Source organism: Ascaphus truei, chromosome 11 (assembly GCF_040206685.1).
Source record: "Ascaphus truei isolate aAscTru1 chromosome 11, aAscTru1.hap1, whole genome shotgun sequence".
NCBI classification, from domain to species: Eukaryota; Metazoa; Chordata; class Amphibia; order Anura; family Ascaphidae; genus Ascaphus; species Ascaphus truei.
This window is the reverse complement of record NC_134493.1, coordinates 51,231,647-51,249,938: the sequence shown is the minus strand read 5'-3', so window position 1 is coordinate 51,249,938 and position 18,292 is coordinate 51,231,647. Positions and strand designations below refer to the sequence as shown.

Here is an 18,292-nt window from a genome sequence, read left to right as displayed (position 1 = left end):
ACAATGTTCCCAATGCATCCAGGAATTCTGGGTAATGACATGGAAATGAGCACACAGTGGGTCATTCTTCACTTCTTATCCATTACCAGCTTCACGTTACATAGCCAGTAACCTACTGATGGGACAAAAGGTTAAAAGGGTCGTCTGAGTAATGTTACTGGCTATGTACTTCTGTAACCCCGGCTGTGCTGAAAAGCCGCGGAACGCGTCAGGCACAAGCTTATACGGCTCCATGTTCAAATGGATAAGCAGTAAAGAGTGCATTGCGAGTGCTCATTACCCAGAATTCCTGGCTGCAGTGAAAGCACAGCTTGCTAAGCAATAATGGGGAAAAACGGTTGCAGAGCTACCTAAGACTGATACGACAACGAATAGGGCTTCTGATGCATGTAACAAGTTATCCCTGGCCTCCTCTTTTCTCAGCGAATAAGCCATTTGATGTTTACATTCTTGGTGTTATCTTTATTTTTAAAAGGGTGATTCCAATTGAGTGCTGGTGGGCAAGTGATGTGTAAGAGGGTGTACCTCACTTTAATAGGGCCATCCTATTGAAGTGCATGTGGTGGTGGGGGGGGGAGGGAGTAACTAAAGTATATCAGAGGGTGATCCTAACTTTTAGGAGGTTGATGTTATTGAAGCCCATGGGAGAAACTGACTATTTAATGTGGATGATCCTTTTGAAGTCATGGGAAGGCAACTGATGTGTGTTAAAGGGTGATCCTAATATTTCTGTATGCAGGACATAACTGAAAACGAGCAGTAACTCAATTTATATGTATCCCGGTACAATATTTTATAAATACTTCTAAGGAACTGTTAATATACTTTGGGGTAACGGGCAAATGTAATTTAAAAAATAGTTGCAAACACAAGCTAGAACAGAATTGCCCAACTATACAGCCTCCCTATGCCACTCACTCCTCTTGGGAAGAGGTCTTAACCACATGTTAACAATATTATGAGATTCAACGTACATTGGAAATCATTGCGTTCAGACAGAGGAGCGTGTAATGCATAGACTAGCTGGCTGAAAGGGTTACCCATAATCCTTTTCTCTATATATGTACTTACTGCAGACCAATGCAAGTATCATCCGAAGGACCTTATAGGGACAGCGCATCCCAGCCCAGTTCTGTGGGAGGGAAATATGAGACGTTATTGGACACTGTTTGATGACTTGTGCAAACACACGCATGAGTATTGTATCTTTGTATATTAGGGGATCCACCGATTCTGTATCTCCCTCGTCCCAGACGTGGCTTTAAACGCTCGAGAAGCGATAAGGAATCTATTAAATTCAATTGTAAGCGAAGTGACATGCTCACTGGGTGCTCGTTTTCATGTCACTACCCAGAATCCTTGTCTGCACCTTAACCACTGTACGATGTGACTGGAGTTATTGAAGCAGGTTTGGGGACCTGTAGAAGATAGACAGATACAGTCGGGGATGAACAGTGAGACTTGATAAATCTCAGGGAATCTCGTAAGCAAAACAGACTGTTATGGCATAAGACAGCGGTGCGCAAACTGGGGGGTGCGGAAGATTTTTCTGGGGGGGGCATGGGCGGTTGCAGAGGCCCCGCGCTCTTCCCCCAGGCATTTAAATTTAATGCCGGGGAATCGCGTGAGGCCTCTGCAAACTTTACTTACCTTGCTTCAGCCGGCTGTGTGACGCGTCGCCATGGCAACGCGGCATCAAATGGCGCCGCTGGGCCATGGCGTGACGTCACATGATCCCCGCACACCGGAAAGGATGGTAGGGGGGCGCAGCGCGAATAGTTTGCGCACCTCTGGCATAAGAGGTAGGTGACCAATAAAATAATCTAGCTAAATAATTCCAAGTATGGACGTCATGATTTTCCTCTGTGTGCTGCCATGTTCAGTGTTCTGCATCTCTCTCTGTCAGTTATAGCTCTACCTGTGTCAGGGACCATTTGGTAACACTCGGAGGCGGTGTTGGAAAAGACTGGGATATTTGAGCGCAACGTTTTCATTTTGACAATGAGTCTCTTTTGTAGCGGTGCATCTCCAATGTTAGACGTATCCATATTGCTAGATGACTTTATTACATTGTAATCTTCCTGTCATGTGAGGATAGCTGAACGTTATGTAAAGTACATTGGTCTCTATAAAACCTTGAACTTCCTGTACCATATTGAAAATCAAAATGGCAGCATTGTTACTTCCTGTTCCACGTTAAAATATGTTAATGACTTCAATACACTTTTTATTTATTTTATTTTTAACTCGGGAGGAAGCAATATTCTTTCAAGACCCCTGCCTTTAAAAATCTGTCCTTCCTCTCCCCCAAAATAGCTAGCTTGTGTGGTGCTAATGACCTGATGTACAGACACAGAAAAAAAGATGATGTTCTCATGTGACGAACCTCTGGGATGAAATGCTGAGATATGGACAGGTACACAGTGTGGCATACTGGTTCAGAACCGAACACTTGGAATAGTGAAGGAAATATAAACAATTAGTCCAGAAAACTGTAGCTAGAAAACACACTTTGCATTCCTGACGTTCAATAATAATGATAAGCTGGGACCACATAAATCAAAAATGGGCTCACTTGAATGTTGACACGTCCACGTGAAGAGTCCCTTTCCCAAGGTTCACAGTGGGCATCCGTAGATAGTAGACAGATGAATAAGGCGAGGATAACAGAGCACTACTTGTAGACATCAAAACAATGAAAAAAATAAGAAAAGTGCGCATAACCATAAAAAATTAAGTTATTTTAATGGTCATATGAAAATGGACAGCGACGGTGTCACCTTACCTACGCGTTTCGAGCTTCAGCTCTATCTTGATGAGCTGAAGCTCGAACCACCTAGGTACGGTGACACCTTTGCGGTCCATTTTCATATGACCATTAAAATAACTTAATTTTTTAATGGTTATGCGCACTTTTCTTATTTTTTCATTGTTTTGATGTCTACAAGTAGTGCTTGGTTATCCTCTCCTGATTCATCTTCCTCTCCCCCACTCCATTGATCCTGCTGCCCTCCCTTTCTCGGACTGCAGTGCTTACCATAACAACGTTGGCGAGATGGGCGGAGCAGAGGGCGTACACTCCACCTGAACCGCCGACCAACGGGGCTCTCATATCTGTGACAGAAACTGCAAGGGATCCTGGGAAAAATAAAGGGGACAGAGGCCATAATCAATATTTAAGGTGGTTGTTCAGTAAACTGAGGAACTATCGCACAAAACTCCCATTGAACTCAATTACATAGGTAACTGCCAGTATTTCCTGGGCATACTTGAAAACGAGAGGTAACTCAATGTATTACTTCCTGGTAAAACATTTTTATAAATAGAGCCGCAGTCGGTAATGTCCCAGTTTAATGAATAACTCCCAGAGTGAGAGTCAACAACATTATTAGTTTATAAGTGACTGTCTTGTTGTCATATTAAATAGATGGGAGAGTCAGGAGAGAGGAGGTGTAGAGGAAACACAGAAAGGGGAAGAGAAAAAGGGAAGGGAGAATGAAGAAGTAAGGGACAAGGAGAGATAAAGGAGAGGGAGATAAAAGGAGGCTCAGGGTAAATGTAGAAAATAATAAAAAAAAGGTGTGTGACAGAGAGGAGGTATGTGACAGAAGGGTCATCATTATGGGTGAACAGAAGCAACAGTGTGCCCAGGATTTCAGATAATTGATGTGAACGTTAGAAGATGAATCTCGCCTGTATGGGAGATGGGACATCCTCAGCATGTTTGACCAGAGGGACGGGACATGAAGAGGTAGAACTGGGACTGGAAAATAGAGGTGCAGTCACAGGGGCAAAGGATAGGAGGATTGAGGGACTCACCTGCCAGCACCCCAGCGAGGTACAGGAAGCTGATTCTCAGCACTCCGTGGACCATCTCCAGGGGGACCCCAATCATCAGCTGCAGGAGGGTGTTAAATCCCAGTTGCTCCAGGCTGCCAGAGATAAACAATATTACTGCCATGTGAGCAGTTGTCAAAATGTTATGGATTCTAGAGTGCACCAAATACTACTTTATTATTTACCTACCATAGTATGTGTAGGAGAGTATATATCAGCGGTGCGCAAACTGGGGGGCACAGGATTATTCGGGGGGTCGCGGGCGGTTGCAGGGGTCCCGCGCTCTTCCCCCAAGGCATTTAAATTAATGCCGGGGGATCGTGTGAGGCCTGTGTAACTCACTTACCTTCTCTTCGGCGACGCATCACCATGGCAACGCGACTTCAAAGGACGCCGCGGGATCATGTGACGGCATGGCAATGTGACGTCTCATGACGCCGGAGAGGAGGTAAGGGACGGGGGGGAGGGGCGCGAGCAGGGAGGGAAGCAAGAGGGGGGGGCGCGAGCAGGAATGATTGCGCAGCGCTTGTGTATATCATACTTAGGAGAGAAAAACAAACCTATTTTACCTAATTTATTTGTGTATTCTGCTTCAAATCACCCTTGAAGTAACAGACTTATATTTTGTATCATGAAAAACATGTGTTGCTATTCTCCAGGAACACCAAATTCAAGCATATCAACTACTTCTGATGATTAGAATAGTGTTTACCAATAGTGGCAACATAGAACAAAGAAAAAGGTAGCGCTAATCTAAGAAGGTGAAACCCGCAGCCTGTGATATAACTCTGACCCCCTGGGTCAGATGGGAGACTGGAAACAAATGTTATATCTATGGCGCTGGGTACATAACACAGAAATAGATGTAAATGTCATACAACCAGTATAGTGGTGAACTCCTCTGGTGCTCTTCCAATGAATGCAGCAGTTCATGCAAAAAAGATAAAGACAAACATAGCGTAATACAATCACTAACAATACATAGACAGACTATAACACTAAAAGACAAACATGTGCTGAGACACAAGACTGAAGTAAAATATCACATTTAATAAAACAGCATTTAAAAATAAAGGTCACGTCTGCACAGCAGCCTCAGATGAAATGCCCGCTTACCAGACATGCACAGATCACAATCAGTGGATAAATCGGAGAGTATCCCCTCTCATATGAACCACACCGCGTGTGCTGGCATCTGGCTGGAGCTCAGGGAGAATCCCTTGCCGTCTGTAACGTCACGAACCTCCGCTCCCCACGTGCACCGGCTGGTGTGTATTTTGAAAGCCGCCAAGATTTCCTCAGGATGCACGTCAGGACCCACTACCGGTTGCTCTGATGTGTTGGGGGATCAGTGCACCGACCGCCGCAACCGGAGACCGCAGGCAAGGCTTCAGATAAGGCTCAATGGCGCAGCAGGTATGGAGGCAACAACTGCACCGACGAAGACCACCCTACGCGTTTCGGAAGACTGCGCTTCCTTCCTCAGGGGTAAACAAGTAGTTCCTATGCCTTGCAGAGTCCGCATCTAAATAGTCCCGGTTTAAAGGTACATGGACCCAATACATGGATTACACATGCGCAGTAGCTCAAGGATAGGATGCTTGGTCTCAGCATCCAATCTTTAACCTCCCACCTATCTGAATTCATAGACTTTCATCTACAGCCTTATGTAACCCAGCTCCCATCCTATTTGAGAGATACGACCCACATACTGCAGACCCTCAGGGACATCCAATGGCAACAACAGTTTTATTTAGTCACAGCAGACGTTTCTTCCTTGTACACTGTTATTGACCACGTTCAGGGTTGTGAGGCTGTTGGCCGGGTATTAGATGGTGATCCCCTTATGTCTCCCTCACTTAAGTCTTTTTTAGTCACGGGTATTAAATTCATTTTATCACATAATTTTTTTAATTTTAATGGATCTTATTATTTACAGACATGTGGCACCGCCATGGGTACGAAGTTCGCTCCTAGTTACGCCAATTTATTTATGGGCAGCTGGGAAAATAAATGCATCTGCAACAGCTGTCCCTATGGAGCGAACTTGATCCTATGGCGGCGCTACATCGACGATATTTTCTTCATTTGGTCAGGCAATCCTTCAGATTTAATTTTATTCCAAGATTACATGAACAACAATTCACTCAATCTTAAGTTCACGTTCACATCCAGTAACACGTCTATTGAGTTCCTTGATTTATGTATATATATATATATAGAGAACAACATCATGCACACTAAAACTTTTTTTAAAACTGTACAGGCTAATAATTATTTGCACGCCAGCAGCCATCACAACCCTGCGTGGATCAATAACATACCCAAAGGTCAATTTATAAGGTTGAAACGAAATAGTTCCAAAATTAGCACATTCCACACACAAGCACAAGAGCTAAAAGAAAAATTTGTTAATCGTAATTATCCATTAAATCGATTAGAACAGACTTTATCTGAGGTCGAATTGCTAGACAGGGACACATTGCTTGAATATAAAAAGAAAAACAACACAGGTCCAAAACTATCCTTTATTACACAGTACAATTCAATGGCCCCAAATATTAAAAAAATTCTAAATAAACACTGGCCTATACTCTTGAAGGACAAAGACTTGTCTACTATATTACCCAAGTGGCCAAGCATAGTGTTTACCAAAGCTCCAAATCTTGGACGCGGTCTAGCACCCAGTTGTCCCCTGTTACGCAGCAATAAAACTTCTAGCAATTTCGGCCTCAATGGTTATTTCATTTGCAATACATGCACAGCATGTAAGTATAGTATCAAAAGTACGAAATTTACCTCCAAAGTTACATCCAGGATCTACAATATTAAACACCACATTAACTGCAATACCACAAATGTAATTTATATGTTGGAATGTCCCTGCGGTCTGCAGTATGTGGGAATGACCACAAGGCCTATTAAACGCCGCTTGTACGAGCATGTGTACAATATTAAGAAAGGTCTAATCACGCACAATGTATCGAATCACTTTCTCCAAGTACACAATAGAGACCCTACGGGACTGAAATGTGTGGCTATAGAGGCACTAACACCCAATTGGCGAGGGGGCAACATCAATAGTCTCCTTGGGAGAAAAAAGTCGTTTTGGATATACGAGCTTAAGACCCTGACCCCTATGGGCCTGAATATTGAATTTGACCTCAAAGCATTTCTAGTTAACAAATAAATCCTTTTTTGGCCAGCACATAGTAGGGTGTATTAAATTTCTATGGGTAATACGATCATTTAGTATCAAAGGATTTTCCCTGTATTTATCACGTTATATATATATAGCACATTGTAAGTTTACATTGTTTATTAATATTAATTACATAACACTTTCTTTACGGTCTTTATATGCATGTTAGGTATTGTAGTCACCTTTCTTTTTCTTTTTTATTTTTGGACTATACATTTCGTCCCGCTTGGAAGCTACTTGAAGGTCAGTGTAGTTATAGCAGGCAGTGCATTTGTATATATGTATGTTCTCACATGCCAGCCCCCTTTGCACACTGTCCAATACATGATATAATATCAAAGCACTTGATATAGTGTACAATATGACTCTCAGTGGACCATTTAATTCCCTATTATACAGCTCTTAGAGAATAAATGGGTCCCTTATCCCACAAGGGGTTAAGTGTTATTGTGCATCATTGCTATGTGTCCATGTCATGCATAACCATATACATTTTTTGACTTTTGTTTTTTGTTTTATTTTTAGGTATTGTAGAAGGATGTTCATTAGTGTTAGTATTTATATATTGTTTCAATCATTGTTTAGTGATAATATATGTGTTATATGTCATTTTATGTTGTTGTTAGTGTTGCTGAGACCAAGCATCCTATCCTTGAGCTACTGCGCATGTGTAATCCATGTATTGGGTCCATGTACCTTTAAACCGGGACTATTTAGATGCGGACTCTGCAAGGCATAGGAACTACTTGTTTACCCCTGAGGAAGGAAGCGCAGTCTTCCGAAACGCGTAGGGTGGTCTTCGTCGGTGCAGTTGTTGCCTCCATACCTGCTGCGCCATTGAGCCTTATCTGAAGCCTTGCCTGCGGTCTCCGGTTGCGGCGGTCGGTGCACTGATCCCCCAACACATCAGAGCAACCGGTAGTGGGTCCTGACGTGCATCCTGAGGAAATCTTGGCGGCTTTCAAAATACACACCAGCCGGTGCACATGGGGAGCGGAGGTTCGTGACGTTACAGACGGCAAGGGATTCTCCCTGAGCTCCAGCCAGATGCCAGCACACGCGGTGTGGTTCATATGAGAGGGGATACTCTCCGATTTATCCACTGATTGTGATCTGTGCATGTCTGGTAAGCGGGCATTTCATCTGAGGCTGCTGTGCAGACGTGACCTTTATTTTTGCTGCATTCATTGGAAGAGCACCAGAGGAGTTCACCACTATACTGGTTGTATGACATTTACATCTATTTCTGTGTTATGTACCCAGCGCCATAGATATAACATTTGTTTCCAATAGTGGCAACATAATTACTTTGAAAACAAAAAGGGTAAAAAGAACACCTTCCCCATAGCAACACAACACACGAGTTAGGTCAGTGTTTTTCAATCAGGGTTCCTTGGGCATCCCTAAAGGGTTCCCTGCCATTTTCAGTTAATTTGAAAATTGTAATAAATACAGCAGAATTTACAATGTATCTAATATCAGACGCACTATTAGAGAGGGTTGGGGTACAATGCATCTGATCTCAGATGCGCTATTAGAGAGGGTTGGGGTTCCTTACACTGCATCTGATCTCAGACGCGCTATTAGAGAGGGTTGGGGTTCCTTACAATGCATCTGATCTCAGACGCGCTATTAGAGAGGGTTGGGGTTCCTTACACTGCATCTGATCTCAGATGTGTTACAGAGGGTTAGCGTTACTTACAAGTCATCTGATTACAGAGTTGCTATAAGAGAGGGTTGGGGTTCCTCAGAATTAGGGTTCCTTAACCAAAAAAGTTGGAAACCACTGAGATAGATACTGCAAAATCCTCAGAGGCTTTTGTTTACCAAGGAAATGTTACAATTTTAAAACATAATTTAAAAATATTTTGACACTTTTTCTTGTAAAACAAGTCTATCAACACCTATATAAACTAAGAACAGCGACATGTTTAATTTGTCCTAGGAGGGGCTTAAAAGGGCTGAAATCAGTGAGATTCGGGAGCTCCTGGACAATAAAATGTCCTTTTAATAGCAGTGAGATTTCATTGACGTCTGTGAGAGGCGGATGATAGAAATCAGTGAGAGTTGACAACTCTGCCAGAATTAGATGCTCCTGAAACCAAATTTTTTTTTTTAATTATGCAATTACACTGATAAAACCAGATTTTATAACTGTACAAAATGGCATTTACTTTAGCCCATTTAGTGCCAGAAGAATAACAATGCAGATCCCTCTGGCAATTAATGGGTTATTTGTCACTCATCACTCCCTTCATGTTGAAATCCAAATTTTGTTTTCATTTTAGAGCAATATCAAAACTAAACAAATTTTCTGTGGGACCCGTAAACCAGTCCCACTTAGACAAAGCCAAATAGATTTGTCTTTTCGAAGTTTCCTCTACTCCTTCAGTGGGCGTCAGAGAAATGCAGAATGTATATGTATATGTATATGTATATGTATATGTATATGTATATGTATATGTATATGTATATGTATATATATATATATATATATATATATATATATATATATATACACATACATGCATACATACATATTTGTGAATTGTATAAGAAGTGTTTTATCACTGCCCAGAGCTCAGCAACTTTGGAATTATACTGCATCAGTCTCATCACATACTGTAGGTATGATCAGTGTTCAAAGTGTGAAGGTACTTTAACATTTACAATCCCAGTGTAGCACTTTTTTTTTTTTTTTTTCTTGACAAACTAATGGTGCTATTATTTTAGGAATCCTCTTTCAGATTTCCAAGCACAAATATTGAATAAATCTTTCTAAAATATGGTCAAAATAGCTGTTCCTTAATAATAAATACATTTGGAAGTTTTTAGATGTTACACACAGTACTGCTACTTTTTGGGGGTGGTGGGGGAGGGGTCCGTTTTATTCACTCCTAATGAAAGCAACATGTGCTGTATAATCTGTGATATTATTATATAAAAGCCATCAACCCTCGGACTGCAAATGATAGGGGCGATGTTAAAGGACAGAGTGCTTTCATATTACTGCAGCTCTAGTCTATACTGCTAAATAGGAATGGACCTTTAGTCCCTTGGCTGCCTGCAGTGTATTGCAGTGTGTCCCCGTGCTGTGCAAGGAGCCTATTTTTAACCTCGGAGAGGCTCTGCCGGTCCACCAGCAGGGACTGGATTGGAGGGAGAGCTAGTACCGAGAGGCCTGGAGTGATGTGCACCCAGGTTCCCATGACAACGGCCCGTGCGGCCTTGTGATCAATGCAAGGAATAGGCCCAGGGAGGTTAAACAGCGCACAAGTGCCTGTCGGGAACAGAGAGAGGAAATACAAAGGAGGGACACCACAATTATTAGCCAACGAGGACGGGTTTTAGGCATCCTAGTGCTGAAGATTAGAGGATTTTGCTGCACTAATGTCGGAGTCGATGTAAAGTGAAGGCACTCTGCCTTGTAACACCTCCGGCATGCTTAACGGTTGTTTCATAAGAGGTATTGGTAGTTCTAAAAATGTAGGCCCGCAAAGCTAGCAACGAAATGTCCCCTGACCGATATCACAAGTCCATTCTGCTTTTTGTGAAGAGCTCATACGAAATGGGATATGCATGCGGGGGCAGTTCCAGCGTTTCTGCGATTGGGGCTGAGATGAAAAGCAGTTTTTTTTTTTTAGGAATTCAAGTTCAAGAGTTCCCACAAAAAAAATCTTTTGATATCCTCAGGTCTTCAAAAAACAGAAAACACTTGGTTATCTATGAGGGATTGATTATATATTACACATATAATAACATATCTCAGTATAACTATAACCGTCACAGAGCTTCCGCAGTATTTAATGGTGCACTACATCATAAAATATCCCAACATATTATAGGATAAGTGTCATCTAAATTTAGCATAGGTTGAACTTGATGGACACTCAGTATGTCTTTTTTCAACCTCATTGACTATGTAACTATATTAAACCCCATCTGTGTAGATCTATGTATGTATGCATGCATGCATGCATTTATATAGCGCCATTAATGTACATAGAACTTCACAGCAGTAATACCCATGACAATCGTATCAATAACAAATAATAGATCATGGGAATAAGTGCTTCAGACATAAAAGTAACATTTAGGAAGAGGAGTCCCTGCTCCGAAGAGCTTACAACCTAATTGGTAGGTAGGAAGAACGTACAGAGATAGTAGGAGGGAATTCTGGTAAGTGCGTCTGCAGTGGGCTAAGCTTTATGCATCGCGTGTATAGTATTAGCCACGGAGCTACTCATATGCTTCCTTAAGCAGGTGTGTTTTGAGGTGGGTCTTAAAGGTGGATAGAGAGGGTGCTAGTCGGGTATTGAGGGGAAGGGCATTCCAGAGGTGTGGGGCAGTCAGTGAGAAAGTTTTAATTCAGGAGAGGGTTTTAGATACAAAGGGGGTAGAGAGAAGACATCCTTGAGCAGAACGCAAAAGTCGGGATGGTGTTTAGCGAGAAATTAGGGCTGAGATGTAGGGAGGGGCAGGAGAGTGTAAAGCTTTAAAAGTGAGGAGGAGAATGGAGTGTGTGATACAGGATTTGATAGGAAGTCAGGAGAGGGATTTCAGCAGGGGAGATGCTGAGACAGATTTAGGAAAGAGCAGAGTAATTCTACTATATACAATCAATATAAAACTACAATAAATAATCCAGATGTATAGGTATCCCACATAGCGAATTGAACGATAGATATCTGTAATGTGTTAGCCAAGCTTAATAATCATTGAATAATCATGTGTGTAAGTATTTTTTTAAATAAATTGCTTTTTTCCATCTTTGAGTGCTGAGGGGACCTTCTTTCTTCATTGGATTCTAGTTGGCTGTTTTTTTTTTTGGTGAGGACCAGTTTCCCACGTGCACCATGATTGATGCATCTCATATCATATCATCAGCAATCAGGGTGCACATGCGAAACTGGTCCTCACCAAAAAAAAACAGCCAACTAGAATCCAATGAAGAAAGTAGGTGCCTCAGCACTCAGACGAAAAAAAGAAATTTATTTACAAAGATACCAATGCATAAAAATAGGTGCCGTTTCAACACGAGACACCCTTTCTCCAACAAGTGGATGAAGGACATCTCGTGCCCGAAACATCAGCTACTTTAATGTATTAGTATTTTTCTTTTAAAACAAAATTGTTTCTTTCTTCAAACCGTCAACTTGGTTCTTCTCCACATAAGGCAGGAAATATATACGATATCTGCCCGCTATACCGCTCCGAGAAAGGGCGATTTGGCTTGAAACGTCGCTCTATTTTTTTTTTTTTATTGTTTTGTATCTTATGTAATACATTTTTTGTCTTTATATTTTCCTAACCTTGGAGTGACGTGGACATTTTCTATTTTTGTATTGTTTTGATCCAGAGATCAACACGGATCGTCCAGCGACCATCTATTCTACAGCTAAGATTTCATTTATCTTCAGGAGTGTTTTCAGCAAATATATATATATATATATATATATATATATATATATATATATATATATATATATATATATATATATATATATATATATATATATATATATATATATATATATATATATATATATATATATATATATATATAGTTTGTTTCAAGTTGACAGTTTGTCAGGGCCTCACCCCTAAAAGTCTACCCTTTTCATGTTGTTCTGCACCCAGCTTACCCAACGTGCATGAACATGTAGGTGAGGAAGCGCCAGGCCCGTGCCCGATGACCCGGGTGATAGACAAGGGGACTCTTCATATATTCGGGGTGATACGTCTGTAAGACCCACTTGTTCAGCCTGACTCCATAACACAGGAACACAATGATCTGGAGGGAAAAGACAGGCGTCAGATCAGTGGGAGAGGCGGACCGAGGGATTAACCCCTGGTGCAATCTTGCTCAAAGTCAACGTTGACCAAATAAAAAAAAGGAGCAGTCTAGAACGTCGTGGTTGCTTTTCAGAATCGTCTGATGTGTATTGGCTCTCCCTTCCTCGAGAGAGCAGTGACATCATAAAACTGGAAAGAATGCGGTTCTGTCCCAAGTAGCAGAGATTTCCATAGGGAGATAAAAAAAAAACAAATAACTATAGGGAAGTTTAGGAGGGGTTTGCAGAGATGTAGAGGAATACACTTTCAAAGTATTCATTTTTTAGTGGGAATTGCAGATTTAACAGGGTTGAAAATTACAAATAAAATATGCACATTTTTTTTCCCAAGCTCAATGCTGCACCAAAGCCTGCAATCCAATATCAAATATCCATTTGAATTTAGCCTCAACATGTTTAAAATGCATTAGATTGCTTTATAATATATATAGATGTCTACATTGTCTTCTGTGTTGTCAAGAGGCAGCTATCATTGATTTGTAATGTCATTAATGACACACTGGAAGGCCGCAGTGAATTGAGATTCAGTACTAATGTCTGTGGTGCCTGCTTATTCTGGAACTGCACCACCGTATGGCAAGGCTAACCAACCATGTCACCGTGATCTGCTGAGCCAGGCAAGTTATCAAGAGTGGATCCATGATGCACTGGATATCTGGGGGTTTCTGAACCACCCCCCCCCCCCCCAAAAAAAATATGATTGGAAAAGTGCTGATTTATATCTATTTAGACTCCGTTGATGTCTTTAAGACGCCAATGGTAAAAATAAAAAATAAATCAATGAGGCTCACAGAAAATCGGTGTCTGATTTAGAGACGGGGAAAGAATGGATGTAAATGCAATGGGGACATCAGGTGGACAGTATGAACCTATCCATTGGTGAGAGGGGGAACAGAGCTTGCCTGTGTGAGAGTCACAGCTGCCATGAAGATGGGTGGTGGACATGGCCGGTGTTGGTAGAAATACCAACGTCGTTCCATCTCCCCGGGCAGGATCTCGTACGCCACATAGCGTACAAATCTCTTGTAGACGCCCAGCCCAGCCTGGTCAAGCAGGACTTCCCGAGGGAGAGCCCGTTGACCGCTGCTGATGGCCCTCCGGAAACTGCTGGACCGTTTATTGCTGATCTGAAACACAGACACAGACCCTTATTCGATAGGCTGCGATCACACTTCCCTGCGTTGGAGAAGAGATCAGCTTCACTGAACTGATTATGGCTACTATCTTCTCCAGCACCGGGAAGTGACCTCACAGCATACTGAATACGGGAGAGAACAGGATACATGAGAAATCTAACTCCATGTCATGAAAGCCTAGAAATATACATATCTTATACATGTTTTTACAAGGCTCCTTCCTTAAAAATATACTTAAAAGTTGCAATCCCATATAGCTGGCCAGAAAACAACCTTCCATTGACAATTTAACGATCTAATTGGCTTTCCTTACCAAATCTAATTTTAATTTCCAAAGAGACAAATCTTGGCTCCAAGCATGGTTACATTTAAGGAAGACAATCATATTTTTACATTCCCGTGTTTTTATGTCAGCTATCAGTGATTGCACCTTTAAATAATAACTTTTCTCTGCAGCCTGGGGGTCTCCAATGTAGGATCACTTAAAAAAATAGTATTTCAATGGGGCAGGTCGTTCACTAGTCGCTAAAATAGAACAGTGGTTAGCAGTTGTTAAATCGCTAACATCATGTAGTGAATAAGGTTTTATATATTTGGAGTACTGTCCTTGGGTAGTAAGAATGCTCCTCCATCACTCACCAGGTCCACCAGCTGGGGGTAGCAAATCTGCCCTTCCTCGTTGCCCTGGGACAGGGCAAATAACATCTCCAGCTTGGTGGGGTCCAGGGGCAGCTCATGACTGTTCACCAGGCTGGTGAAGGTCTCTGCTCCAACAAACCCCGTGTTTCCTGGGTCAAGCTGCGGAAAGAAGAGGTGCTGTTATTATACATAGAGAGGCAGTACTGCTGTTATACACAGAGAGGCAGAACTGTTATTATATAGAGACAGACTGCATTGTTGTTATGCAGAGGTGAGCAGCGCTGTTATTATATAGAGACAGGCGGCTCTGTTATTATGCAGATACAAATATAATGCTGGTATATAGATAAAGGCGATGCTGTTATTAGTATACAAGGAGAAGCAGAGCTGTTCTTATAAAACAGTTTTTTTTCCTGCAAACCAGAACTACCCTTTTTTATATAGTTATAAAACCAGATTACCACTACTCTTGACTTTGCAAACAAGAAGTACCACTTTGTATTTGCAATCACGCGTTCCATTACTTTTAGGAATTACAGACCCACAGATCTCCGTCGGTTTTTCTTTGCAAACTAGGACTACGGGAACATGTTCATTTGCAAACCAAATGAAAAAAATATTCCATGTATAAAGTATGTGTAATAATATGTGTGTGATCTCCATTCCCCCATTGTACCGCAATGTGGAACAGGTTGGCGCTTTACAAATACATGGTGATAATAATAATGTGCCTTCTTACTTTTTATTTACACTCTAGACTAGAGCAATGGTGGATCCACCCTCTCCCCCCGCCCCAACAGGTCAGGTTTTAAAGATATCCCTGCTTCAGCACAGGTGGCTCAATCACAGCCACCTGTGCTGAAGCAGGGATATCCTACAAACCTGACTTGTTGGAGGGGAGGGAAGGTCTTGCAGACTAGAGTTGAGCTCCCTACTACTGTACTACCTAGTACTGCTACTTTTTATTTATAAACCAACCTTCCTTTCATTGTTGTGGAACTTATCCTACTGTCCCCCACATTATTTTGAGAAATGTGTTTATTTCAGAAGGCACTCTCTCTTTGTAATTGTAAGCACACATATTGTATAAACTTTCCAAAAAATGAGCGGAAAAGATCTGACCCAATTTTCTAACGACCTCGACATTTTCAGGTCAGGCAAAGAAACCTTACATTCAATCCCATCGGCGACACGTTGCAATGTGTTGCATGCAAAGGAGTTAATGATACCCCCACCACTGCAGGAAAGTTGGGGGGATTTAAAAACCCGGGTTACACCTGCAGTATGACAGGTGCACTTCCCACCCCCTGCACACACACATCTGGTTCTTATTATTCCAACTTGTCTGAATGTCTCTTTAAATCGGCATTGACCTGACTGCCCCTATGCTTCTCCATGCATTCTCCTCTCCAGCTGTTTCCAGATGTTCTCTGCCTCCTATTTCTCCACGCACCCCACTGTGGCATGAACATCAATAGAGTATAATTACACAGTGTGCAAGTGTCTCCTGCACATTATCTGCATACACACCTCTCCCCTCCTCTCCTCTCTTTCATTTAATGTCTCTTTGGCCCCCTCTTTCATATTGTCTGTCTTTTGCCATCTCTTTCCCACGCACGTTCTTCCTGTTCACTTATTCCATCCACCGTATCCTATATTTATATTCATTCATTATTTTATTCATTCTCTCATTCACCCACATCCCTCACCCACTCACACATTCACCTGTTTTATACACATATCTTCTCTCCCCATCCTCCTTTCTCTTTTCATTTCCCACCCACCATCTCTTTCAAATTCTCTCTCACACGCACTCTCTCTATCTCTCTCTCTCTCTCACACGCACACACACACACACATTCTCTCTCTCACACACATTCTCTCTCACACACACACACATTCTCTCTCACACACACACACACATTCTCTCACACACACACACACACACACACACACACACTCACACACACACACACACACACACACATTCTCTCTCTCTCTCTCTCTCTCTCTCTCTCTCTCTCACACACACATTCTCTCTCTCTCTCTCTCTCTCTCACACACACATTCTCTTTCTCTCAAACACACACACACACACTCTCTTTCACACACACTCACACACACATTCTCTCTCACACACACACACACATTCTCTCTCTCTCACACACACATTCTCTCTCTCTCACACACACATTCTCACACACTCATTCTCTCTCACACACTCATTCTCTCTCACACACTCATTCTCTCTCACACACTCATTCTCTCTCACACACTCATTCTCTCTCACACACTCATTCTCTCTCACACACTCATTCTCTCTCACACACATTCCCTCTCTCTCTCTCACACACACACACATTCTCTCACACACACACACACACACACACACACACACACACACACACACATTCTCTCTCACACACACACACACATTCTCTCTCACACACACATTCTCTCTCTCTCACACACACACACACACACACACACACACACACACACACACACACACACACACACACACACACACACACACATTCTCTCTCTCACACTCATTCTCTCTCTCACATTCATTCCCTCCCTCTCTCTCACACACACACACACACACACACACTCATTCTCTCTCTCACACACACACACACACACATTTTCTCTCACACACACACATTCATTCTCTCTCTCTCTCTCACACACACACACACACACACTCTCTCTCACACACATTGTCTCTCTCACGCACACACACACATTCATTCTCTCTCTCTCTCTCTCTCTCTCTCTCACACACACACACACACACACACACACACACACACACACACATTCATTCTCTCTCTCACACACACATACATTCATTCTCACACACACACACACATTCTCTCTCTCACTTTGCTGCATCCAGCATACTCTGCCCATCATCCCCCTCCCCCCCAATATTTTATCATCCCACTCTCTCTTCGTTTACTCCAAGCATCCCCCCTCCTTCCCCAATGCCTCTCCCTTCCTCTCACCTGCCCCTGGATAACCCGCAGCAGGGAACTCCTGTCCATATACCCGCAGATGAACTGTGGTGCGGGATGCAGCAATTAGCAGTCGAGTCTGCTCAACACCTGCAGACACTCCCATCCAACACCCTCAGAGAGAGGGGGAGAGAGATAGCTACCGTAGATAAAAGAGAGAGGGCAAAAGGAAGGGGGGAATAAGAGTGAGGGTAAAAGGATGGAGAGATGAAGGGGGAGAAAAAAAAGCAGAGCAGAGAAAGAAGATAGGGAATGAGAAAATAGGTAGAGAGGATGAAAGCGGAGAGAAGGAGAGGGCCGAGGTGATAGGCAGATAGAGAAGATGGATATATTAAAAGAAAACGGGATTATGGATGCAGATAGAAAGGATGGAGGGAAATAAGAGATACAAATATATATATTATATATTAATGAGACTGGACAAGGGGAGGGAAAGCAAGAGGAGGAAAGGTGAAGAAGACAAGGAGAGGTAGATGAGATATTAAAATGTGGAGATGATATCAAAGAGAGATTAGAAAGGGGATGGGTGTGGAGAGATATACGGGAGAGGAGCAGCACGCCCAATCCACGCTGCTACACACAGATCCCCCACAGCATCTCTCC

General features: G+C 42.3%; 1 protein-coding gene across 1 annotated transcript in view; it reads right to left on the bottom strand.

The window, feature by feature from the left end:
- The window catches only part of RHBDL1 (rhomboid like 1), a 22,072-nt gene extending 3,780 nt beyond the window's left edge, over nucleotides 1-18,292 (bottom strand). Inside the window, exons 1-7 of the mRNA XM_075566209.1 lie at nucleotides 17,681-18,292; nucleotides 14,670-14,828; nucleotides 13,797-14,021; nucleotides 12,685-12,833; nucleotides 3,820-3,932; nucleotides 3,038-3,138; nucleotides 1,072-1,132 (exon numbers count right to left, since the gene is read on the bottom strand). Of these exons, the coding sequence (XP_075422324.1) occupies nucleotides 1,072-1,132; nucleotides 3,038-3,138; nucleotides 3,820-3,932; nucleotides 12,685-12,833; nucleotides 13,797-14,021; nucleotides 14,670-14,828; nucleotides 17,681-17,719 (847 nt within the window). The 5' untranslated portion in view covers nucleotides 17,720-18,292. The remainder of the gene's footprint in view (nucleotides 1-1,071; nucleotides 1,133-3,037; nucleotides 3,139-3,819; nucleotides 3,933-12,684; nucleotides 12,834-13,796; nucleotides 14,022-14,669; nucleotides 14,829-17,680) is intronic.